Here is a 27832-nt window from a genome sequence, read left to right as displayed (position 1 = left end):
TTAGTAAAATAACCAATAGCTTCAAAACAAATACTACCATAATATTGGTCAATGACTTTACCCAAAAAGTCATACATATATACAATTCTATTAAGGGTCTTTATTTTGCCACTTCATCACCCATTAGTGCATTAGAAGTTGATTCGGCCTCCTTATGGGTTGTCACCCAAGCGACAATTGGCCAAACCCCGAGCCTACAAAAGGCTCCCAATGGGTTGTATCCTAGTTGGTAATGAAATATTTCTGAAGGTCTTGTAATCACCTAGTTTTCATTGTAGTCAACTAGCTTTAATTGCAGTCACGCCAAAAGCAACAAGGGGCTGAGCAAACTCTAACAAGTCTTGGTAAAACCAGACGACTTCAATAAGTCCCTGAACCATTTAGCACGAGTGAGTTTTCTTGGCCGCTTCAATTTGGATACAAAACAAGACAATTTGAAGTTATCGAAGACATGCAATCTTAGCTGTAAGCCGCTTGATCAGTCAACTGATTTAACAGCCTTTTGCTTTTGGTCAACCAATTCACATTTCAACTTTCAAATTGTGACACCTAAGACTCACAAGACCAAGCTACACCAGGCAGCAAGTACCACTTGTTTGATCACAACAAGCATCAAGCTTAGCAAACAAAGTACTAGTACTTTGGAATCATATCCATATGGAGAAAGGTACCAAGAGTATGGTATCCACCATAGAATTTATCAAATTCTAAAATAAGGGACAGTCCTCTTATCCACCACCCATACACCTGAAAGTATGGGATCCGGTGGTTTCTGATTGTAGAAGTCCAATACTTTTTGTCACATAGCAACCACCCAACGGTCCAGAGGACTGATCAGCAGGTAAGAATGTTCCACTCTATAAATCATGCAGCATTTACCAAAAGATAGGTTCCAAATGACTGATTTAGATAAAATACAAGAAGAAAAAAAGGAGAAAGGTCCGGATCTCATCCAATATATGAAAAAGCACTATAGCGAATGGAAGTTCCATCATAAAACTAAGCTAGTGGATTTACCTAATCGGTTCCCATATAGCACAGCACATTACAGCATAAAAAAGAGCATCCAAACTTTGCAAGGAAAAAATAACTAGAGAAACAGATCCAGAGCAAAACTTCAATAACAAGAATTCCCGTGACACTTACATGGCACCACGAAACTTACACAACTAACACACCCAGAAATTTGGAAGCTCATACAAATTACCTGCATGTGGCCTCAGATGTTGATATTTATACTGCAAAGTTACGAAACGATAAATTAAAATATTCTTCTGGTTACACTAAGTAAACAGCACTCATTAATCAACATAAAATTTTTAAAAAAATAGTTAACATCATCGCATTCAAACTATTCCTAAAAAAGAAAATCCTGTGTTCAAAATTCTTGATATAATTAAACAAAGAAAAAGAAACAGATCAAACAAAAAAAAAACATGTTATTTACCTGAAATATTTCTGAACTAAGCGAAAGGCCTTAGCCTCCAAGTCTTCACGGTGGAAAATAGCACTCCAGAAAATATCTTCCACACACACACACACTCTCTCTCTCTCTCTCAAAAAACTAACGCAGAAAAAGAAACAGAAAATCAAAAACAGATTTTTCTTCTTTTCTGCAGAAGATTATTAGAAAAAAAAGTATGTATTCAAATAAGGCCCAGCATGAAATCAGAGTTTTGGAAACCAGAAGCAATTCAAAATGGAGGAAGAAGATGAGAAGGTGGGAGAGAGTGAGAGTGAGAGTGAGAGTGAGAGAGACGACTACTCTGACTAATGAGGGGAAGAATGAAATTTTGATGGGTTAGGACTTAGGATAGGCAAAAGGCACGATTTTTTAAAAAAATAATTTCTGAGTTCGGTTAACAAATGGCATGTGTTAAGAGTGGACCGACCGTACCCGCTCGAAGCTCTAAAAAATGTATGGGCTGAAATTGGGCCTCAGTTTTGGAGAGAGCAACGCAGGGTGGAGGAAATCTGGGAATTTTTTGGTCCGACCGTGATTATTAAAACCAGTGCTCGATGCACACTTAATGTGTGTCAAAACAAAAAAATACATACTAGTTATGGTTATATATTTTAAATAAAATTTTTATTACTGAAAAAAATTTTAATCTTTTAAATATTTTTTATAAAATAGTTTTATATTGGCAATTATATATTTATGGATAGTTATGTTGAAAACATATACTTAAATAATTAAAAGTAAAAATAGTCATGAGTAGTTATAAATAATTAAAATAAAAATAATTTTTATAGGGATAAAAAAAATTCATAAAGTGACCATAAATGTTAATCCCAATATTAACCCCAAACCCCCTTTTCAGGCTTTATATATGGTATAGATTATATGGTAAACTTTTCATAATGCAGTCTCGTGTATTTTATTCTATTCAATAATACTTTTTTTTTGTTCGAAATAATAATTTGTTGCATAAAAGAACTTTACATCTGCCATACCCCAACAATTCAGTTCACTAGATGGATTAGGAGTGGCACTAATCCATGTTTATGGTTGGAAATTGGTGTCAGAACAGCCGTACCCAACAATTGACGTCTTGAATTGAACCAAATAAGGTTGATCTAATATGGGGCACTATTTCTTTTTTAAGATTAATATCTCATATCGACCTAACTTTATTTAGCTTGATTGCGACGTAAATTGTATACCATGCAATCTTAGGTTGTGTTTGGATTGCATTTTTCGTCATTTTTCATGAAAAAATTACTGTAACGATTTGATATATGTGAGGGAAAAAGGTAAATAGGAAAATGTGACCACGAAAAACGATAATATTTTTCAACGAAAACAAGCAATCCAAACAAGGCCTTATTAGATGCCTGTGTTTTCGACCAATAGCCTTTTCAAAACAGAATTTTACTATTTGCAAATTTACCGGTGGACAATCATAATTTTATCCACGCAATACTGCATGTGGGATTAATAAATTCTAAAACGGGGTAGTCAAATAGTTATTAGTTATGTTCAGTCATATCTTGTTTTCTTATACAGTAAATTGACCAGTCGTGTGTAGCTAGGGTGACCGGTGCATCGCACTGCTCCATCACACCTCATGAACATTATCATTGGGAAGATAGTTTAAAAACTCCTACTTTTTTTTGGTAATTTACTCTGTCATGATGCATTCTAAACGGGAAACTTAAGCTAACAAAAGGCATATATAATTATCAATTATTATTGACAATTAATATATCTACAAATGTTCATATTCTAACATCACGTTAATTTTGGTAATGGATTAAAATATATATGGGCGTAAAATTTAGCCACGGTGAAGAAGTCTATTTTTTTTTTTTATTGATTGATATGATAATTTCTATTCAGCTCCTACTCTTACCCCACACTAAGATGGAGGAGTGTGTCAGGATCTCAATCTAAAGAAGAGAAAAGGAGGACTGGTTATAAAGATGAAAAAGGAGAAGAAAGAATGAGGAAAGAAATTAGAGAGAGATACAGAGGAACTAGAAATGAAAGAAATAACTTTTTTTTTTTTTTGTCAGTAAGCAATTTTTATACTAATCCTTTTCCTACTCATAACCTATCTAAGGAAAGCCTCAACTGGGCCAAGAAGGTTATAGGGAGTAAATTCACCTCCTTTACTTTGTTCTCCCTTCCCGAGTGCTCTCAGCACCCAAACCTAGAGCAGATCAAAAGACTGAGATGAATATTATTGTATTTCGAAGTAAAACTGTAAGAAACCTCGAGGAAGGTTTCTAAAATTAACCCAAAAGTTTATTGCCCCACATTTATACATTTGGTTCCTCAGATAGAACTACAAAGCTTCCAGATCAACAAGTTTCTGAACCATGGATGCAAATGCCATCCTCTCGTTCAAGTCATGAGACTCATTACAGATAAAGGTGGTAACTGAAGCATGGAAAATGTTGTCCAAGGAAGTGAGAAACAAAGGAAGATCAGAAGTTCAGTACTGTTGAATGAAGTCTTAGATGTGCTTGCTAATCTCATCAGGCTTTTCTTGGTTGATAAAGTGAGCCGCATCTTTGATTACAACTGCTTCCTCCAACAATGACACATCTTTCTTAAAGCCACCATGGTACAATATAGAATCAGTTATTTGATTAGTCTTATGCACTCATACTAGAAAATTGTTTTGTACCAGCGAACCTGAGAGGATGCCTATTCTGGTAGTTCTATGAAAGTTTTCTTCAAATCCCTTATAATACAAGCATAATGTAATGTAGACAGCATCATATAAAATCACTGAGGGAGAATATTAATCCCTACTTGCATTGTAGTATAAGAACTTAGTATAAGCATATGATCTCCAAACTTGCCACTTACTGACATTTGCTTCGAAAAGAACATTTAGGGAGTTAGGGCTGCAAGGATTTATATAATGAAAAAAGAAAGCAAGTTGACAGAACTGAGGATGTACATATAAACTTTCGAAAGATACTAAACTCCAATAATGTTGGAAGGGTAGTTACACATGATAGTAGTTTACTGATCCCATGAAGCCTGTCTTCTCAAATTTACCGACATCATCATCGGTCAACCAAGAAGGCAAGACAACTGGAGTATCAGGTGAAAGGCCAAAAGCTTTACCCTTGGGGAAGAACAGAGGATCAGGAGTTCAATATGCGAGCATATTTCTGAAAAAGTTCTTTAACAACAATCTGAGCAAGTTCAGCCTCTGCTTCACCTGGTCCCTGAAATACAAATGGACATTATATTCATCAGCTCCTCTGTGAAACCGTGACACTGTCAAGTTCTTGTAAGAATTTCCTGGTTAAGTTCTGTCACTACAACCTTTAATCCACTCTTCTGTTCCACTTTTTGCACACAAAGGAACCGTCAAAGCACATTCTTCAATTCTTTTTAAAACAAAGATAGTGTACTTCTCTTGCTTTGTCTGCATATAAGTTGCCTGGCTAAGTTCGGTCACTACATCATAGCTTCTTCTTGTTGATCAATTTTTGTAGTTTCTGGAACGTGTCCCCCTTTGGCTATAATGTCTGCAGGATTTTAGGCAGAAAAAGATATCAGGGACATTTATCAACAAATAGACAAAAGAGCAAAGAACAACAGCTCCTTATTATTCATTAAATCATCAAGGATTCAAGTAGTATAACTAGTACAAATATGGAAATGCTCCTACTTGAATTCGTGTTTACCTAGTTCTTTCTACTTGTTGACATTTCGAAACCTGGGCTCAATTCAAATAAATCTTAGACCCAAAAAAAAAAAGTTCTTTCAATGACTGTGAAAAAAATAATCAATCTTCAAGATCTGGTATCACTATCTTTAATAATGTACTTCGATTCCATAACGCGATACAGTACATATGAAAAAAAACTTATGACTGAAGACTATAGAAAATTATGATACTCTCATAAATTTGACCAAACAAGAAGTTAAACAAGAAAGATTATAAAAACGTGGGTTCCATCAATTCCAAAAGTCCAAACAAAAAACAATTTAGTGAAGAGTATAAAAGTGAACCTGAAATCTGCCCATGAAGTAATCATCCCCCTATGCACTCCTCAAGCTTTCGACCAAACTGCATAATGGATTCCTCGGGTAAAAGGCAACACTCGAGCTAACCAAGTCATTGATCTTATCAGACCTAAACAAGCATAAATGCGAAGCAACAATGCACCCCAGTCATGACCAACCACAAACACCTGCTCTTCATGATCCGGTCCAATAGCTTGAAGGACAGCTATGAGGTCTCCAACTACATGAATGGTGCTGAACTTTGAGCTATCATTAACAGGTGCGCCGGTGGTATCGCCATAGCCACGGAGGTCCGGAGCTACAGCTCGATAGCCACGAATTGCCATGAAGAGGATCTGGTGGCGCCATGAGTACCGGAGTCCTGGAAAACCATGAGGAAGAGAACTAAAGGGCCTGCAACAAGCTCTGCTATGTGCATGTTTATGCTACTCGCACGTATACTCTTGCTCTCTATGTTGTCCATCTTTATCTCTTTCGTTTTCCCTCTAGAGGATGTGAGAAAAAAAATTCTGACTCAAGCACTTATAAAGAAAGTAATGCGGAAGTTTGATTTTGGTAAAGAGTTAAGGATTTTCATCGCAATAGCACCCATGAAATGTCTCGAGTCTACTAACTGTGGATGGTAATCTTCCAAAAAGAAACTGATAATTTATATGGGTTGAGAAGACCAAGTAATATACATGACACAAATACTTAAAATACATATTCTAGTCCAACATGTCATGCTAGATAAACTCATAAAAGCGTTCCTAAAACAACTAAACCTTATCTAAATCATGTTACTTTTCGCGAATAACAATCCACTTGTTTGTTTTCTGCTACCACTATTTCGGTTAAAATGTGTTAGAATACTATATCAGTATGCCAAAAGTTGCTACTTATCCATAGTGGATGCCACAACTGCTCCCATATAATCCACGCACAAGGTGAAATGCAGAAGGTATATACATCAATGCGTTCTTCAGCAAATATTTCTTCGCCGTAAAGTGAGCTAGCAAGGCAGAAGTGAGGGCTCAGGGATTGTAGGAGGCGGTCGATCACGGTTATACCTGGCAATTCCGCCGGTTGGACGGGTTTTGGGCGGGTTAATATTAGATTTTCACTTAAATTGGTTATATCCAACCCGCACCAACTTTAGATTGGGTTGATTTTGGGTTGGGTCATATTGGGTTATCTCAAATCCATGACCCAAATATGACCCAACAAATTAATTAATACATTTTAATATATAAACTTTTTCACATACATTTTAACACACAAAAAAGATTTTTTTCACACATATAAACACATTTTCACATACATAAATATATTTTCACACACACAAACACACACTCACTTCTTAAGTTCCTTGGAAACACATCATAAATAGAATAATATTTTATACTGCTTGTATTGTGAATTTTAGATAATAAATTATACATTTAAATAGATTAGCTAAAAAAATTGTTTACTTTGTACTTTTTTAATACTACTAATTGATTGAAACTTATTTTTGTCACAACTTATTAACACTTTTACTATTCATATCTGTTTTATTGTAAATTGTAATATTCTATGTATATAAATTATTGAATGCTATAATTTGTTGTACAATAATTTTGAAATTATAGAAAATAAGTTTGTACTTTAGTCCTTATATTCTCAAAAATTTTATGATTCATGACTCTAGAAATTTTGCAAACTATTGTGAAAGGTCCATGCATCATAACTACATTCTAGGGTTAATATGCAAATTGCTTTCTTCCATTAAATGACTGGAGACATTACTACATTTTGGTTCTTGGACTCGCTAATTAAGAGGGGAAATTAATTGTCTTGTTGATTGTAAGCTTCTCATGAAGTTGAAGATTGGAGGGATTTGCTTCAACGAAATGAAATCGTTGGACTAGCCATACCCAAGTTGCCATAATTAATCAAAACAAAATAGAATCTGCAAGTCAACTATATTGATTCGAATTTAATATCATGATCTATATACATATAATATATATTAGAAGGTATTTTTTTATTGATTTGATACAATTAGATAATTCATCACCTAATTAATTAGAATCATCTAGGATCATACTTGATGCTATGGCCATATTAATCTTTTAGAATTACCACAGCTCTAATATAAAGCAGAAAATATTATATGCTTGTAAAAAGTACTGGTATTGGTCCCCAAAAAATTATTAAGGAAAATCCCAAACTTTTTAAGAAATAAATGAGAGGAGAATTCATGAACTATTCACATTTTTACCACAAAAAAAAAGAAAAAAAAAAGAGGAGGAAAACAACATACTCTTAAAAGGCATAATAAATTATTATAGAAGTTGAGCAAGTTTAACTACTGTTATAAAAGTAAAATAAGCATGAGTTTTTATTTCAAATTTCTTTTTTATTTTAAATAAAAATTTTAAAAAATGATTGAAAATATATGTATGAGAATTTTGAATACAAATTAATTAATGAATTATTAACACATGTCCAAATGTAAATAGTTGGGCATATGTGTATTAAATCTTGTATTTATTATTTTGAATTACTTTTAAACAAGTTGGGTATTGGGTACCCAAATAAAAAATCCAACCCGCCCAATGAATAAGTTGGGTTGTTCTTACCCAATCCAATAAAACTCATAACCCAATTGATCCAACCCATCCTTTAAAATTAATGGACGGGTTGGACGAGTTGATGGGTTTTGGGATTTTTTGCCTGCTCTAATCACGGTTGACGATGAAGAAATGGTCTCTGCAAGTGTTCGGGGCCATTGTTGGTGAAGATGACTGTTAAAAGTTGTCTGATTTAGATTACTTGTTGGACACATATCTCAAAAGTTAATAGAACATATAGTGAAACACTACACTCCGGATTAATACATGGTGGGAGATTATAGGTTCGTTGTCTAGCGTCTACTACTTTAAATATGTTAAATTTCGTTCTACATTTTCTTGTGCTGTTCTAAAAGCATTAAACGTCTGCAGTATGTGTGTGTGTGTGTGTGTGTGAGAGAGAGAGAGAGAGAGAGAGATGCTCTTTTCAGCTTAGTTTGGGAAGAGAAAACTTGTTATGACAAAAAGGAAAAGGAGAGAAAATAATTAAGTTTATTTTCCTGCGGTCAGGTAGCATATATAGAAAATGAGATGATTTTAGATGTGTCCAAAGGCTAACGTTGCGGCAATCTGAATACATATCATCAATTGCTTTTCTACCTTGTTTGCTTTTGCTTTCGCATTGCTGCTTGGTTTTCTATCCAATTTCTTCCATTTCTTCTCTTTTGACTCAACTCCCAAACGTCAGACAGAGACGTCTTTCTCTTCTCTTCTTTGCCACCCAAACCACAGCTCCTTAATGAGGGAGAGGATGGAGTGTGGGCTAGCAGGCGGAATTGACTTAACAACAACCAGAAGTACAGATGCTATGAATGTTGCAATAACAGCACAATACTAAAAATAGCCTTCACATGGTTCTTGAAGGCATGTAAGTATATACAATTATGGGATGTTTTCCCATCCATGCCCTCTATTAGTATAGCTAACTACGCAGCATCAGCTAGGGCACCTGCCCTAAATTGTTTTGCAACAATCATATTCCTAAAGTTTCCTTCTTCACTGGTCTAGAAGTGGGAAAGTTGAATCCTAAATCAGCCGATCTGCTACAAACAGTGCTGCGGAAACTCGTCAAACTACTAGTAAGCTTAAGTTCCAACAATCTTGAAGCCGATAAGGCTATATCCTAAGAAATAGTTGCAGGAGGAATACTCCTGGAGACCCAACTAATTCCAGCTGTGGGAGCAGAATTGCATGCAAAGCGTACCTACAATATTCATACAATCTTACAAAGCAACCACACACCATCCCAAAAGAACAATGAGGACCTAGAGAAATGCCAGACTTCAGTGCTCAATGCTACCATTCAGTTCTGAAATGAACCCAGAGAAATTGCCAATCTTCAGTAAGTACCCCCTCGATTAGACAATTTGACGATTAGAACTCACAAAGTTGCTTATCCCATCCATAACAACATGGAAGTGGTCATTATTAGGTAAGAAATAGAAACCGATTGTTGCCTGTTCCAGATAAATCAGCTTGACCTCTTGGCCAGCCTTCACAAGTCCATTTGCGTAGGCCAGCTGCCAGTCCTGAAGAAGGTCCAAACCAGCCACCACGACAAGACTCTTAGGAAACTTAACTCCTTCAAGACTTATACCATTTGGACCAAAAGGGTTACACGCAGGATGGTCCCTGTCTGAGCCTTCAGGAAGATATGCCCTCCAATACCAGTCACGGTCCTGAATGGTTACAAAATATTTGCCATCTAATCGCGCTTCTGACTCAGTTCTCTTTTCTCCACCAAATAAAGGATTGAGCAATATATTTCCCAACACTTCAATATCAGATTCTATTGCCCTTAAAGCAACATTATGAACTATATTACCACCAGAACTATCACCACATAAAAATATATGAACTTTTGAGTCTTTTTTACTCTGCAACCATTTCCTTGAGCTGACCCACTTAACAGCAGTCCAGCCATCCTCATATGCACAAGGGTAACGGTTTTCAGGTGCTAATCGGTAATTAACAGACACCACAACCGCCTTACAAACACCAACTAGACGTCGGCAAAGTGTGTCATATATAGAACTATCAGCAGAGGAATGAGCAAAGCTTCCTCCATGGAAGAAGATTATGACAGGGACAATATCAGATGTGATAGGTTTTTCAAGTTCAGCCAGAGTTGGCAAACCTTCTCCTTCCTCTGCTGGTCGATAGACTCGACTAAGCAAGCCGATTCCCCGGTCAATAATAACATCAAAAGAGTAAACTCCATCAACTGGGTTTGCATTGGGAGGAACCCTGTGATCAAGGAATTCAGCCAAGTGGCGATCAAAAGTCCCATCTGAACGGCGAAGGAGTTTGTATGACAACTTGAACTTGGAGATGAGGATCCAGGTATTCAGTGGAACCACCCGCTGTAATGCAAAAGCAGTAAAAACTGAGAACACAATAAAAAGTACCAAAGCTGACAAAGCCTGCACTATCAATCATGATACCCTCAATCTATACAGAGCATGCGATCAATAAGCAAATCGGAGACTACATGTTAAGTTCAAAATAATTAAAAAAAAACACACAATAAAAAAATCCTGTCAAGAAATGGGATAAATGTCAAAACCTTCTTATAGTTTGTTAAATTTTCTAAAGAAAGCTCTTGCTAGCAGTTTTGAAAAACAAGTCTAAACATAACACTTCAGCTGGTGTTTTTTGCACTTGATTTCTCTTATCTTCTACATTTCCGTTAACTGCTAATCTACATACCTAAGAGTTTCTGAATCTACATACCTAAGAGTTTCTGAATTATAACTCCTACCAAGTATCCCCAACCTGTCCGGAGATTGTAGCTCATTTCTCTTTAAATCAAATTAAACCTACAAAATATTGCATATACAAGCAGCTTTCTTTCTCCGTCTATATTTATCTTTGCCATTACAACTTCTGTTAAACTAAGGAATCTAGAGAGAAGAAGTTAAGAGAACATGAGAGAGTCACAAGATTAACCACTAGGAGCCAAAAAAAACTACCACAAAACACAGAAAATAAGTACAACACTGAATAAACTAAAAAAGACTGATAGAAATGCAATAACTTGGCACAAAAGGAAGAACTTCTACAGAACAGATCATCATCAAACTAGATCCTAGGAATACTCTACCCCTACCAAGAGTTGAAGTACATAATTATAGCCCCAAAATCAGAAAAAGTAAAGCTTGCTCGCAGGTGCAGAATCAGAATGTCTAAAAATCAGAAAAAGTAAGGCTTGCTCTCAGATGCAGTATCAGAATGACTAAAAATGAGCCACGCATGAGCAAGGGGCAGAGCACCTAGCAAGATTCACCCAAAACCCAAATTTCAACAGACGAGCTAAGAATCTAAGGCAAACCCAAGTAATAAAACATAATTACCTGATCATCAAAGCCAAAAAGAAAGAAAATCAGGAACAATAACATGTAAATACCTTGGAGTCAGTAAGATCAACCTCATTACTCCTAGCCATTGATCACTAAAGCTCCTTTCTTTATTTTTATGAGAGGAAGAAACTCTATAGCCACTCCAAATTCACAAGCCCAGTTAAGAATTCAATATACAATACCCCACTTCAGCATGCAGATCACATTTGCAAGATTCCAGCCCAGCAACCACCCTTCCCCTTCTATATATATCTGGACTATAGATGCCTGATTTTTTTTAATATATATATATATATATATAATGTGATTCTTTTAAAAAAGAAAAAGAAAAAGAATAAACTTTGTGGGGTATATCAAGATACAGATGAGATTGGAGGTGAACGGAAAGAGGTAATGGGGAATGAGTAAGTGAACTTTGGCTATGCTTGGCTGGGCGGTGGTGCAATAGCATATATGTCTTTTCTGAGGCTAAAATAGATGGGGTGCGCTGGTACATAATTACTGAATTACCACTCACAGATACAAGAGAGTAGAGAAATACTTGAAATTAGGTTGATGTCCACAACTACTTAATTATCAAATTTATTCTTCATACCATTATTAATTTTATGTTTCTACAATGAATATTTTGATGGGTGTTTTTTTTGGCACTTGTTATACACTTAATTTATGTTAAAACTATCATTACATATATGTATTATTTACCAACAAGCCAAAGGCTTGTATTAGTGAATTTGTTTGAGTTGTTATAAAAGTTAAGGTGCAAGTAGCTTAGCTAAATACTCAAACTCAAATTTAGATTGACCAAATTTGAACGTGAACTCAAGCTACTCAATAGGGGGATCCAATCGGTCAAGTATTGGAATTAGCCTGATCGAGTAGTATATATATATTAATATAATATAATCATTGAATATATGTAATTGTAATTAGTTATACACAAATTTGCTATTATATGATTTATGATACTTACGCTTAAAATGCTTGAGCTTAAACTTGAATAATTGAGCTCAAAAAGGCTTAGAAAGGATTTCAAGCCTTCTCAAGTCAAGTTCAAGTTCAAACGACAAACTCACGAGCCATGTTCTCGTTCAAGATCAAGTCGCATACGAACAGTTCTTGAGTATGACTAGACTTGATAACCACCCCTAGTTAAAAATGAATACAAAATCCATTTATGTTAAGCTATATGGTTGGAATTCTCATAAATTGTTTTACCCTTTTTGTTCCCAATCAATTGAAATACAGATTTAGTTTTCCTACTCTATCCCTAAATTGGGGGCATATATATAACTTTTATTTAAATTTGAAACTCTTTTCCAACCGTAAATACGAAATTTGCTCACAATGACAAAAATTTTGCATGCAAAATATGAATCCATATAAATACATCTAAGATATGTGCTTCTCTTCAATAATGAATTAATTTTTATATCCTAACAGTATATATACTATCATGTTTGAATGAATGTCAATTTATTCAAATTTTGAATTTAAAATTCAAATTTCGTATATATGACATGTATTTAACTATGACAATGTATAGGGGAGGAGGGTTGGGTTGGATGGTAGGAAGAAAGAGTATAAGTAAGAGGTCTTGGGTTCGAGCCATCCCATTTACACTTAAAAAAAAAAAAAAAAAACTATGATAGTGTATAGATTTGTTGGTGTCTAGAGATTAATTAGTTTTAGCTGTTCGAACAAATAACAGTTATGCGAAATATGAACTCCATTTGCCAAGAATTAGAATTAAGCAATTTCTTGTACCATCACTTCAATTTTTTCTTCTTTTTTTTTTTAAAGCTTGTGACTTGTCCTTTTCTGTATGATCCCTAATAACTTTAATTGTCACGTGCACTATTCTTACGGAACGTACAAGGATCATTTTCAGATATAAAATAATCTTCCCCTAAAAAAAGATATAAAATAATCTTTATGATATTAACATTCCCGCTGAGAAACCGTTAGTACACTGTCATGGTAACTTAGCCCCTATGCTTCAAATTCTATATCTTCTCCACCCTAAGAATTGCTCAAGTCACACCAAACTAGGAAATAATTGGCCTTGTTTTTGTTTTTTTAAATACGAATAATTGCTTTTACAGCATGAGATCCAAAATCCTATTCCCACCAAGAACAATAAGTTGATTTGATCACTATATTGTATTAGATCGTAGAAATTTTAACAATATAGAGGGTGAATTGATCCAAATTAACGATAAGGAAGGAGATGAAATATATGAGAATTGAATTAATACTCATTATTTTTGGACCAAAAAGTAATGCATATCTCATCAACTTGACGAGGAGAGATTAAAATTTTTGTAGAAGGAACTGCTGTCTAATTAACCATTTACAGGGAAGAAATTAAACTTATACATAGTATTTTAAAAAAAAAAGTTCTACTATCTCTAAAATGGAAGCGATGTCGATAAGGGCAAATGTACGATCACGCATTTGTTGAAGGCGCACCTTCTAATTAACCCTAATGTATGATTGGAAAAAAGTTCTAGTAGAAATTAGTACGTAGTAAATTACTAGCTTGATTTTAAAATAAAAGAAGAAATAAGGGACGAGGAGTGCAAACATAAAATTTTCTTTGGATTAATTATATTTACCTCCCTTGAGTTTCAACCAAACTGCAAATCAGTCCTTGAGGTTTGGCCAAATAATAAAATGGCCCTAAAATTGACAAACTCATAACAAAATAACCCCTTCTGTTAGTCAACAAATGTTGACTACTTGCTTCTTAACGTTGTGAACAAAAATGAGCGCTTTAATTGCCCAAAATATCCATCATGTCTAACCTTTCTATCGGGACACCTTTTTACTTCTCCAAGCAAAACCCCAGCCATCAATCAATGTAAAACATTTGAGGCTCCCACTACTTCTAGCTTGTCTCTTTTGTCTGTTTTGGATTCGGATCTTCACCTACTAAGAGAGCTACTTTTGAGCCAACTCCCTTTTGTGGAGTTGGCCACCACCTTTAGTGTGGAGTGGGAGGTCATTTAATGTGACTTTGCTTAAAATTCATATGGGTGTTGTGCACTCGTATGGTCCGATGATAATTTAATCCTCATATATTTTTCGTGATCCTATTGGGTCACCCTCTTAGTATATGTTAGATTAGGACTAGGAGTAGGTGTAAATGTAGGCGATGATAAGTAAAAAAAAAAAAAAAAAGGGAGCTACTTTTGTACACTTAATCCATCAATGAACTTTTAAGCCTATCTTTTGAAAAAAAAAAAAAGGCAAAACCCCAGCCATCAACATAACACTACTGCCTGCAATCATGATCTTCCTCTGTACATTCAACCCCAAATTTATCAAAATTCTGTACACTATTTTTGGGCTGAAGAAATTTTTTTGAACCAACAATTACAAGATAATTAAAATAGTGCTCAAATGGATGCAACAGCCAGCGTCTCCATTCGAATTTACAACCATCAGTAAATTATTTCTCCATTCCACAATATTAGAGAGAACACACTTCACTGAATCTGAAAATAAACTTATAGCAGCAAAATCTAACAAAAAATGGAAAAAAAAAAAATCAATCATTTTATCAAGGTAAATGAAAAGCCAGCTCTTGATATTGACTCTGCAAAACAAAATCATGATCCATCCCACAAAATCTGAAAAAACACACTTCACTGATTCTCAAAATAAACTTATAGCAGCAAAATCTAACAAAAAACAGAAAAAAAAAAGTCAACCATTTTATCACAAAAAAAAAAAGAAGAAGAAAAGCCAGCTTTTGACATTGACTCTGCCATAATTAAATCGTGAGCACCAAACTGACTAACTTCAGTCATGGCATGTTGAAGTCTAGGAATTTCAAGAAGAAATATGTGGATATGCTCCCGTTGTCATCATAAACATATAAGTTTGTGTTATTTTGGATAAACCACTTGTTTATCCCTCACTTTTAGATTTAAAAACCAAAAAACACTCCCTCTTATTGATGGGTTTGTAGACGGAATCCTCTATCTAATATTTTATGTCCACTTTCCTGTCCAATACAAAACTAAGTAGTTCCACTTATTATATCTGCTGATATGGCACATAAAAAAGAAAGACTGTTTGGCTGTTTTATTGGATAGAGGTTCCCAAAATTATTTGCTTTCACTTACACTAGAAAAAAAAATTATTTTGTTGAAGAGCAGAAAATGGTGGCAACAGGTTTTGGGAATTGTAACGGTAATAATAGGGTTTTGGAAATTGTAACAAAGTTATGTAAACAAAGGAAACCTAAAAAAAAAAGAAAAAATAAGAAAGCATAAGGTAGCCAAACAGCCTTTCTTTTCTATGTGTCATATCAACAGATATAATAAGTGAAACTACGTGATTTTGTATTGGACAGGAAAATAGATATAAAATATTGGACAGAAGATCCAGAAGATCCCGACTGAGTTGATAAGGCACGGGTTTGTTTTCTTTCCTAACCCATGAATTTGGTTTGACATGTGTAACTCCATTAGAAGAGATAACAGCCAAGGGTGGAGAAAGGCGATAGACATGGCGGTGCATCAAGTGGATTTGTAAAAGTTGCGGAAAAATTTAGGGCTGCGTTTGGATTGAGTGTTTTTGCACATGTTTTTTAAAAATTGTTTTTCACATTCCAAATGCTACAGTAATGTGTATTTCAAAAACAACTTCAAAAACACCATATCCAAACAATATATCAAAAACAACTTCAAATATATTTCAATTATGTATATTTAATTTGTATATTTTAATAAGTATATTTCAATTTGTATATTTTAATTATGTATTTTAATATGTATATTTCAATTATATTTTAATATGTATATTTCAATTATGTATTTTAATATGTATATTTCAATTATGTATATTATATATATTATATTAATATAAATATATTTATTTCAATTATGTATAATATTATATATATTATATCAATTGAAATAAATATTATATATTTATATAAATACATTTATTTATATATAAATTTATAAATATATTTATTCAATTTTGTTTTATAATATATATTAATATGTATATTTCAATTATGTATATTATACATAAATTATATTAATAATAATGTATATTATATATATTATACATTTCTAATATTATATATTTATACATACATATTATAAATATTTTATTTTATTTATAATATATTTTTATATATTTATAATATATTTACATAACTATTATATGTTATATAAATTATATAATATATAATATATAATATATTATACATTTATATAAATGTACATTTATACATAATATATAAATATTTATGTATATTTATAATATACATTTATATTATGTATAATATATAATATAATACATTTATATATTTATATTAATATACATAATATTAATTTTACATTTATACATAATATTAATACATGTATATATTTATAATAATTATATTAATACATTTCTACATAATATTAATATATATTTATAATTTATTAATTTATACATTTATACATTTATATAATATTCATTTATAATTTATACATTTTTAATAATATACACTTATACATTTAAATATACATTTATATTATGTATTATATATAATATAATACATTTATACATTTATATTAATATACATAATATTAATTTTACATTTATACATAATATCAATACATATATACATTTATATTAATTATATAAATACATTTCTACATAATATTAATATATATTTATAATATACTAATTTATACATTTATAATAATATACACTTATAATTTATAATATATTTATAATATTCATTTATAATTTATACATTTATAATAATATACACTTATACATTTATAAATATATTTATATTATGTATTATATATAATATAATATATTTATACATTTATATTAATATACATAATATTAATTTTACATTTATACATAATATCAATACATATATACATTTATATTAATTATATAAATACATTTCTACATAATATTAATATATATTTATAATATACTAGTTTATACATTTATAATAATATACACTTATAATTTATAATATATTTATAATATTCATTTATAATTTATACATTTATAATAATATACACTTATACATTTATAAATATATTTATATTATGTATTATATATAATATAATACATTTATATATTTTTATATGAATATATAAATATATTTATTTATAAATATCTATAAATGTATTATAAATGCATAAATGTATATTTATATAAAAATATAAAAATTATAATATTCTAAAAATACTCAAAAATATGTTTCAAAAATACCTCTAAAAATAATCCAAAAAAATCTACAGTAAAAGTTTTTCATATAATTTTTGAAAAACAACCCAAAAAACAACTAATCCAAACGGACTTGTTTTTCAGATTCAAAATGTTACAGTGGTGTTTTTGAAAAACAAATCCAAAAACAGCTAATCCAAACGGAGCCTAGTATAGGGAGATAAATCAAGGTTTGAGAAGGAGGAGAGAACTGCGGCGGTCCTCAGCCACCGCACATTGGCATTTGAGAACTTGGACAGGAATGGAAACTCAGTCCTCTGTCTCTCGAAGTTGGGATCTCTTTTTGTATTCTTTCAAGATCCTTGGCGGTAGAGAAATTTCATTTGTTGCACCTACCTTTTTACTCTTCATCCGAATTACTTGGCAACTTCTAAAATTACTTTCATTCAACTATTTCAGTTGGATGGCATATGTGTCATTTTATGCCTTCCGTCTATGGTGTTTTGATGGTGTTAGTAATAGGGGTGAGATGTTATTTGGCAAAATGTTAAGGGTTGGTTTGTAGTTTGGCTAAACTACGAGGAGGTAAATGTAATTAACCCTTTTTCTTTTCTAGGATAAGGACAGGAAGTGAGGAACTTGACGTCCAAAGGGTAGGGGACAAAAGGTAGGTCTCCGGCCTGAAATGCGACGCGAAAGCGCGTGACGACAAACAGAGCCAGCTGGCTGAGGGAGACCACTTCAATGATGCGATGTGACATAAGTACCCTTTTCTTTTCTATTATTGTACAACCTTGTACGGTGTATTTTTCACTTGGGAGTTTATGGGTTTATCTGCGGTGTAACCGACGCGACTTGACTGGTTTTAAATTGTACTTTTATGGGGAAATTGTGTTGTGTTTTTAGTAGGGGTGGCAATTCCTGACACGATCCGAAAATACGACACGAATCTAACACGAAATTAATGGGTTTAGGTTGAGGTTTCAGGAGTTCGGGTCAGAATCGGGTCGAACCCGATGAACTTGAAAAGAAAACAGGTCAATTTCGGGTCAACCCGTGGTGACCTGATATGATCCGATGTGACCCGTTTACGAATTAAAACTAATTTAATAAACATTAAAATTATTTTATCTAACTAAACTAAATCATTCTTTTTTTCTAAAGACATTAATTACTTAATCCTAAATGAATTTATTTAACTTGTGTGAAGTTAAAATTATTATATTTGGACAAATAATATATTATGTTATTTTTTACTTTTATGCTGTTTTAATTTATTTTATATTTGGTTTGGGATAAAACACTTTTATGATGTTTAATTTATTTTAGATTTGGTTTGAAATTATTTATTTAAATTTTTATTACTTGATGATGTAATTAATTTTGTGAAAAATTGATTTTATTAGAAATTACAGTGATAAATTAATAAATTAAAATTAAGTTTCGGGTCATTTCGGGTCGACCCGCCAACCCGAAATTTTCGGGTTCGTGTCAGGTACCCTGACCCGTTTCGGATTGACGGGTCGGGTTCGGGTCAGCAGGTTCCTTGTTATACTTAAGCTCAACCCGACCCGCCAACCCGAACCCGACCCGATTGCCACCCCTAGTTTTTAGGACTAAAAATGGGACCAGCGCACGTCTAATTGCTGCTCAGTTTTTAATAATAACAATTAATAATTTGTTTTGATGAAAGAGGAAAAAGAAAAACAAATGGAAGAAAATGCGGAAAAGTGAAATCTATTCACACGAGTTACTTACAGTAAGGATAAAAATTTATCAAGTTCAACCAACTTTACTTGACGCCGAGTTTATTCGGTCAAGGCTTAAATTTGAACATGACTTGAATTCGAGTACTTCGAATAATTTGATGAATTCGAATTAAACTTTCTCGTTGGGATTCATTGAGTCTGACATGCACATTTAGATACACATAAAAAGTGAAAACTGCCCACTACTAAAGCCATGTTTGATAACTCAATTCATCACTTAAATTTAATGGATTCAGATCTTATAATATTTAAACGAGTTTGATAACCAAAAATGGAATATATGAATTAATTAAATGACACTGAATTTCTCAAGTAAAATTTGCTCTAAAAAATAAATAATAAGATATGCACTTATCACTGAATGTGATACACACTCAAATGTATTTGATTTAATATTTAACAATTTAATAATTTAATGGATTCAAATTTCATAATTTATATTTCAGTTTTCAAATTTCAATTTTATTAAATGCACCCTAAATTTTCCAATTACGATTTTCATAAATAAAAACATATGTTGCAAGTATTAGATTTGTGAATAAATATGTTTACATATATATTGCTAATCATTTTTTATGTTTCCGCTGGACAACTTCTAAATAGGACAAGAATAGGATGAATCTTTTCTCCTCTTACGTCCTTCCCTAACTCCTTCTTGTGTCCAAATCAATTTGTCAATGAACGAAGGTACCAATCGAGTTTCACCTTAGGCCTTCCATCTAAAGTGTTTTAGGTTTTCAAGAGCTAGGTTAGCCATCAGTTAAGAGCGACTTGTTTCTTCTTCTCCTTCTTTTTCCCTTTTCTTTCATCTTTGTTTTCTCCTTCTCAGGCGAGGAATAGGTTTACTGAAAATAGCCCATTTGAATTGCTAGATTTTCCCAAAAAAAGGGTTTTTTGAAATTTTTGCTTTATATATATATATATATATATATATCACGTATATTACATTGTACAATGTGTGTTTACTCTTTAAAAAAAAAAAGAAAAACTTCCAAAAATCTTAATCCAGATGGGAGTGACTTGAGCCAGAATACAAAGATCTTTTAGCTGACAGTTAAAAAGGTGATGAGGGCCCAAAGGCCCAAGTAAGCTTATGGGTCCAATAATTGGGCATGATAGGCTAATGGCATTTGGGTCTAGAGTGGATTCGGCACACAAATGAGTTTTTATTCCATTGAGATTTCTCAGCGGGTACGCATCCTGCTAATCATTTCCTTTCTTCGCTGGCTATCGGCTTTTTCTTTCTTCCCCCCCCCCCCCCAAAACTAAGGCCTAGTTTGGGAGTTTTAAAAAGAAAAGAAAGGGATGAGAAGTTTAAGTTATGATAACAATAAAAGAAGGGAAAGATAGAGAAAATTTTTAAATTGTTTGGGGAGTTTAGAAGTTAATTATTTGTAATTTGTTTATTGGTATATTATGGTAAAGTTTGGCATCTAGCAAAAATTTCAAAACTTTGCTTCCACTTTCCTTTCATTTTCTCTCCATATTTGGATAGAATTCCTTTTCCCCCCCTAACAACTTTTTCCTCCATCTCTCTCCCTTTTTCTCCCCTTTTACTTCTACTCAAAAACTCCTAGACAAAGGAAAATGAGCCTTTCCTTTCCTTTCTCTTCTTATCATTCCAAATCCCTTCATTCAAACTAAGCCTAAGTGTGTTTCCAAACTTTTCATAATTAGCTAACTGCTAGTGATGAGCTGGTTTGGTTTCTTATAACATTTTGAGCATGTTCTAAACTGATTTTAAATTTTTGTATAAAATTTTTGAGTCCATTTCAAATACTTGTTAGTTTTAAGCCTCATTTTCTATTGGATATTTTCAAAATTTGACCAGTTGCAAGATGGGAGTCCGTCTTAAGATCCGACATAAGACCCATCACTGTCTAGTTCTTGCAATACTCAGAAGTTGTTCAAATCTATTTGGCACCTTTTCATATTTTTGATAATTAATTTCCATCTAAATAATGTTTAAACATAAAAAACTGTTTGAACACTTGTATTGATGTTGAGAAACTTTTTAACCAACACAAATACACAAATCAATGGTGAAAGATTGCAACTCTTGGTCATTTCAATCTCAATTGTATAAAGGTTTAGTAGGAATGGTTTGATACGGAAAATCATTTTCCTATTACTAGAATTCTCTGCAAAAAATACATCATAGTTTAAGTAGGTTTGTCTAACTTTATGCAAGAGTTAAGACAAACACCCTTCAAATTATTCTAAAGGATATTTGTCCAAAATCTTTGCATACAAAATTCTGGACAAATAAAGTCTAAAGGAAAGTGATTTTGAATCACAATTTGAAGTCTTTTTGTATCATTTGCTTTGTAACTTTTAGCCATTTTCTCTTGTATTATCCCCAACAATTTTTAGGTTTTATTTTCCTTTCTACGAAATAATGGCAAGTTCGTCGAAGGAATTAGCAATCAACATTGTGAAACTTGATCGATTTGATGGAGAAAACTTCATAAGATGGAAAAAACAAGTTCGTTTTCTTCTCACATCCCTGCAAGTGGTCTATGTGTTAACCACTCCAAAACTACTCATTGTCAACCCTGATGAAGAGACTCTTGATGACATTCGAAAGTGTCAAAAGTGGGAGAACGATGATGAGATTTGTTGTGGACATATTCTCAACGTCATGAGCGACGGACTGTTTGATGTCTACCACATCATTGCTATCGCAAATGAACTTTGGAACCGATTAAAGGTAAAATACATGCGTTAGGACGTAACAAATAACAAGTTTCTTGTTTCATTTTTTAATTATTACAAGATGGTAGACAATAAACCTATTATGAAATAATTTGTTGAATTTTATAGGTTTTTTAATCATTATAATTAGCACAACTTTCACATGGATAAAGCCATTATTGTGTGTTCCATTATAGATAAATTATCACTTTTTTGAAAAGATTTTAAGAGAGACATCAAACATAAGAAAGAGAAAATTTCTCTTGGGACTCTTGTTAAGTCCCTTCGTCTAGATGAGGAAATTCGCATGTAGGAAAAAAAGGATAATTAGATCCTTGAAGAGTATAAAGATTCTACTACAAAAGTGCATATAATTGAAGAGACACAATCTAGCAAGTCCCAAGGTAGCAAGAGAAGCCAACAATCAAAGTGATTGTGTGCCAACTTCAGCGTCACTGGATCCCAAAATAAGCTACGTGAAAAATGAAGGGAATTCAATTTCTCAATTAGAATATATCAAGGTTATAGGATGTTTAATGTATGCAATGACATATACTAGATTAGACATTGCATATGTTGTTGGTATGTTAAGTAGATATACTAACAATCCTAATAAGTTACATTGATAAGGTGTAATCAGAATTTTGAAATATTTGAAAGCCACTAAAAATTATGGTATATGTTATACAGGTTATTTTTCAGTTTTAGAAGATTTTTCAGATGCTAGTTGAATCACTACTAGAGATGATCACTCATCAATGAGTGGTTGGATCTTTATGTTAGGTGGTGGTGCGGTTTCTTGGGGTTCTAAGAAGCAAACACGTGTTACTGATTCAACAATGGTAGCTGAGTTTGTAACACTTGTTTCAACTTGTAAAGAAATTAAGTGGTTACGAAATTTATTTTATGATATACCATTGTGGTCAAAATTGTTGTCACCTATTTCAATATACTGCAATAGTGCAACTACACTTGCTAAGGTATATAGTCAAGTGTATACTGGCAAATCAAGACATATTGGTTTGAAACATAGTTATGTGAAAAATTTGATCACAAATGGATTCATACCAATCGACTTCGTGAGATTTAGTGAAAAATTAAGTGATCTTTTAACAAAAGAATTATTAAGAGACTTGGTGTTAAAGACATCAAGGGGGATGGATTTAAAATCCAAACTTAATGACCATTAATGGTGAAATCTAAATTTAACGTTAGATACAACGTCTAGTTTTAAATTTAATGAGTGAAAGTGCATCATTCTAATGATTGGTGCACTATATCATTTTTCATCCCAATATAAAATAGTGCATTTTATTCTCACCTGATTATAGTTAGATTGAGTTATTAACTCTTCACGAATTTTGAAAGTGTTATTAATTTCGAGAGCACTAATATATTGCCTATATGAATGTAAATTTGGCAAATTACAAACTTAAGGACATTGTTTTAAAACATTCATGAAATGATAGTGATACAAGCCTATAAAATGTATCATCAAATAGCATATGGTTGTGTATTGATCTATGTGTGATGTGTTTATGAGACTAGTTTAATGTACAAGTGGTTCAAAATTGGTCTACTATTTTGTATTGATTAGTTTCAAAGAACCTTCACTAAGATAGTGATTTAATCGAAAGACATTATTATTTATACATACGATTGTCAGATTATTCTGTAACCTTTGGAAGTCTATTTTCTCAGTTTTGAAAATGGTGGAGAATTTAAAATTTGATCAGTTGCAAGACGGGGCCGTCTTAGAAGTCAAGATAAGACCCATCACTGTCTGGTTCCTGTAATACTCAGAAGTTATTCAAGTCTACTTGACACATTTTCATGTTTTTGATTGTTAATTACCATCTAAATGGTGTTTAAACACCCAAAAACTGTTTGAACACTTGCATTGATATTAAAAAACCTATTGACCAACACAAATACACAAATTAGTGGTAAAAGGTTGCAACTTTTGATCATTTCAATTTCAACTATATAAAGGTTTAGTAGGAATGGTTTGCTGTAGAAAATCATTTTCCTATTACTAAAATTCTCTGGTAAAACATACCATAATTCAAGTATGTTTGTCTAATTTTGTGCAAGAGTTAAAACAAACACTCTTCAAATTATCCTAAAGCATATTTGTCCAAAATTTTTGCACACAAGATTCTGGACAAATAAAGTCTAAAGGAAAGTGATTTTGAGTCACGATTTGAAGTCTTTTTTATAATATTTACTTTGTAACTTTTAGCCATTTTTCCTGTATTATCCTTAACATCTTCCACAAAATTTTTTTTTAGTAATATCACAAATAATTCTCGAGTAGATACAAAAAAATTACAACTCAACAATATTATAACTAGTCCACATGATAAAATTAACACCAATGTATAGTAAAACTAAATTCAAACCTCTAATGTGACGGCCCCACCTCCCCCTAAGGCGAACCAAAGGGTTTAGCGGACCGTCTGCCCAGCTCTCGCCGGGACTCACTCATTACTACATTCCTCAAGTAAATTACAAGGTACAACTCGAATAATACATCCAATTCTCCAAAAATTACATATCATAAGCGAAGCGGAAACTAGGTCTAAGCGTCGAATGTAGATATACATCCGATTCAATTCCAAATATTCATACAGGTCCAAAAGTACATAAACCAAAACCAAATCTAAACTATACAAGATGTACGCCATCCAGCCACACAAAGATCCAAATACAAGTTCTTCCTTTACTTCGATCCCTGTGGGGAGAAGAAGATAATAGGGGGTGAGCTAGAAGCTCAGTGAGTGACTAGTAAAATCAACAGTCAAGTATATTTCACAATAAAACATTGATATGATGTCATGATGCAGTAATCAAATGTTCATTTATTGCTCATGTGAGCCAGTGAAGTTCTTGTACTTAAATATCCAACGCTCGTTTAGATCAGGTAACCGAGAAACAGAAGTAAGGAGCCATTGTGCTCCAAAGAATGTGTAAACAGTAGTGGAGGCATTGGTTCTAAGCACAAGACTTTCCAGGATCTCATTGGAGCCAAATTATGTCATGGCACACACCCAAACCCAAATGATATGCAATGGAGTAATAAATGCAAGAATTAGTTCAAAAGTAACTTTGGAAATAGTTAAGGGATCACTCACCAACCACGACTCACGAACCTCATCCATCATTTATTATTGTCTTGCTCAAGTCTAAGCCCTAGATCACAAATGGAAATAAGGACTAAAACGATCAAAGCGGAAAAACAGTAAAGGAATGCATCGGGCGTGCGCGGAAATGAAAATGGTACAAAACGGTTTACACGATTTTGCCCATAACTGGAGCTGTGATTATCAGATCAAAATGTACTAGGCAGTGTCTCGAAGCTTAGACAAAGAGTTACAACTTTCATGAAGACACCTCAACCTAGTTTTCAGTGTATCCAAGTCAAATTTGCCAAATATAGAACTAGAACTCCAAAGGATAGTTTATCTTTCTCGTGAAAATTTGGCAGCATGCCCCTTGTGTTTACCTAATTTTCCAGCCATTTATGGCCTAATTATTTTTCCTCAGCCAATCCTAAAGTCATACATATCATAGATTCAAGTAAATAGCCGTTCCATAGGCTCATAACAACATAAGAAACAAAAATCAAAGTGATAACAAGTGTGGAAATGTAACCTAGCAAAAGACAGATTTGACGTGTGGTTGCGGAAAGAACACATCCGAGGCTACGCTTATCGGATTGAGGCATAACTTATACCATTTCGAAGCTAAGACACAGGGATACAATTTTCATGAAGATCACTTAGTCCAGTTTCCAATGCAACCTAGTCAAATTCCCAATTTACAGAACCAAAATCCAACTAGTCGGCTAATTAACCGCACTGTACTGGAATGGTCATATCTCAGGTTACCAAGGTCCGATTAAGGTGTTCTTGGAGGTGTTTAAAAGCTAAGATAGAATACTAAAACTTTCATGTTTTGTCAAAAGGCTAAATCCCAACGGATTATAGTGAATAAACACAACCAAATAGACTAAACTGTCCACGCGGAACTCTGGAATGTACCCTAGAACAGCAAGGGTATTTTCGTCTTTTCACAAGATACATAGCTCCGATTGAGATGAAATTTTGTAGGAACCTATAAAATACCATTCTCTACAACTTTCATGTTTTAGACCAAGCCTAATTTGGCCTCTAAATATGAGTTCCAAAACCGGGCAGAACTGAATTAGGAAATTCCAGAAATCTGAAATTTTTGGTTTCCAATGAAACTCTCTTCAATTCCTTGTTCCAAACTCTACCAAAGCCCCTTATATAATCTTATATATAACATCTATCAACCATACAACAAGTTTAGGCAGAAATTAATCAAACCCTAACTTGCTTAAATCATCCAAAATTCATCACAACAACTTGCATATCTTGTAATCAAGCCAAAACATGAACTATATAGCATCTTAAACCAAAATAAAAGAATCAAAGCCATAAATCAGACTTTATACCTCAAAAACAAAGCTTGAAAGAGTGATACTTCACCTCCTTTGGAATTTCTTAGTTCCCCAAGCCTCCCAACTCACAACCCGCACTTTAATCGGTTTAGAATTTTGATTCTTCACTTGGATGATGTAAATCAAGAAGAAAATGGTGCAACTCTTGCTCTCCCTTTCTCTCTCTCTATTCTCGGCCAAGGAGCAGAAAAAAATGAAGAAGAAAGGCTGCTCATGGTGTTAATTAAGGCAAGAGATTAGGATGAATCTTGACCACAAGCTTTGCCAACACTTGGCTCACCCTCCACCACAAAATTTTCTCTTTCTTCTCCTTGCATTTTGGCCACATATTTCGGTCAAGAGATAGCTATGAGGGGGAAGATATTTTGCTCAATTAGTAATGAGCTTGTATGGTAAGAAAGTAGTGGTCAAGTGGTGCGTTCAATCATTAGTGCGCGGTACCCGCCGGTTCGCGCCGTTTTTCTTAAAAACACACGTACTAGGATTTTCACTTCCTATTCACTAATCTTGTATCATTGCTTCTAATCACATATTATTTCTCACTTAAAAGTCATTTTTAATCACCAAATTTGATCCTTGCTTCGTACCGAAAATTCATCCGGCGAAAATCGCGAAAACCCTAATTTTGCTCCAATCTTGAAACCAAAAGTGAAACCCTACTTTCTAAGTTCATTGGCACTTATTGTGGGGTGATTGAGTAGTAGGGCCATTATAAAGTGATATTTGTCAAAGAAAAGGGAATTTTTAAGAAAAATATAAGGAATTTGCACGGCTTCTGGCCGGATTCTCCACAAAATACTATTCACCAGAAAATTTTCCCTTTTCTTCTGCCGCGGGGCGTCACATCTAATGTCATCGTTTTACCAATGCCTTATTGTCACTCTCATATCCATAATTTAGATACTTGGAATGATCATATGATTAACATAAATAGGGATAAAACAAAGATTTTTATTTTGGGATGCAAACACCAAATATATGAAAATACAAGCCTACTCTATTTTGGATCAAAATTTGACTAACTTTTTGAAGTAATACAAGCATTTGTAGTGAAGTACATTAGTTAGTGATTGTCAGGTTTGTGGTTCGAGTTTCAAACTCTCCGTTTCCAAAGTTTGAAGTCTCTAATTGAAAAACAATAGCTGTAAACCTCCAACTCTCGACTTTCTTTAAGTCCTTCTAAATTAGTAGGATAATAACAGTGCAACTTTGTATTACAAACCATCTTTTTAATG

The 27832-nt window shown here is 33.1% G+C and overlaps 1 protein-coding gene, 1 long non-coding RNA gene and 1 pseudogene across 2 annotated transcripts; all 3 read right to left on the bottom strand.

Moving 5' to 3' along the window:
* Nucleotides 1-1769, bottom strand: LOC113732761 (uncharacterized). The gene is made up of 2 exons (XR_003458880.2): nucleotides 1448-1769; nucleotides 1-1238 (listed from the first exon to the last, which is right to left on the bottom strand). It is a non-coding gene; the product is annotated as an uncharacterized lncRNA (long non-coding RNA).
* Nucleotides 1770-4605: 2836 nt separating this feature from the next.
* On the bottom strand, nucleotides 4606-6010 carry LOC113729377 (epoxide hydrolase 3-like; annotated as a pseudogene).
* A 2879-nt stretch (nucleotides 6011-8889) lies between these two features.
* LOC113732760 (gibberellin receptor GID1C) lies at nucleotides 8890-11764 on the bottom strand. Its single transcript, XM_027258709.2, has 2 exons — nucleotides 11498-11764; nucleotides 8890-10454 (listed from the first exon to the last, which is right to left on the bottom strand). The coding sequence occupies exons 1-2, from the start codon at nucleotides 11534-11536 to the stop codon at nucleotides 9450-9452; spliced, it is 1044 nt and encodes a 347-aa protein (XP_027114510.1). The 5' UTR covers nucleotides 11537-11764; the 3' UTR covers nucleotides 8890-9449.
* Between the last annotated feature and the right edge of the window lie 16068 nt (nucleotides 11765-27832).

Source organism: Coffea arabica, chromosome 2e (genome assembly GCF_036785885.1).
Source record: "Coffea arabica cultivar ET-39 chromosome 2e, Coffea Arabica ET-39 HiFi, whole genome shotgun sequence".
NCBI classification, from domain to species: domain Eukaryota; kingdom Viridiplantae; phylum Streptophyta; class Magnoliopsida; order Gentianales; family Rubiaceae; genus Coffea; species Coffea arabica.
The sequence above is the reverse complement of the archived record's forward strand: the minus strand, read 5'-3'. Positions and strand labels throughout refer to the sequence as shown.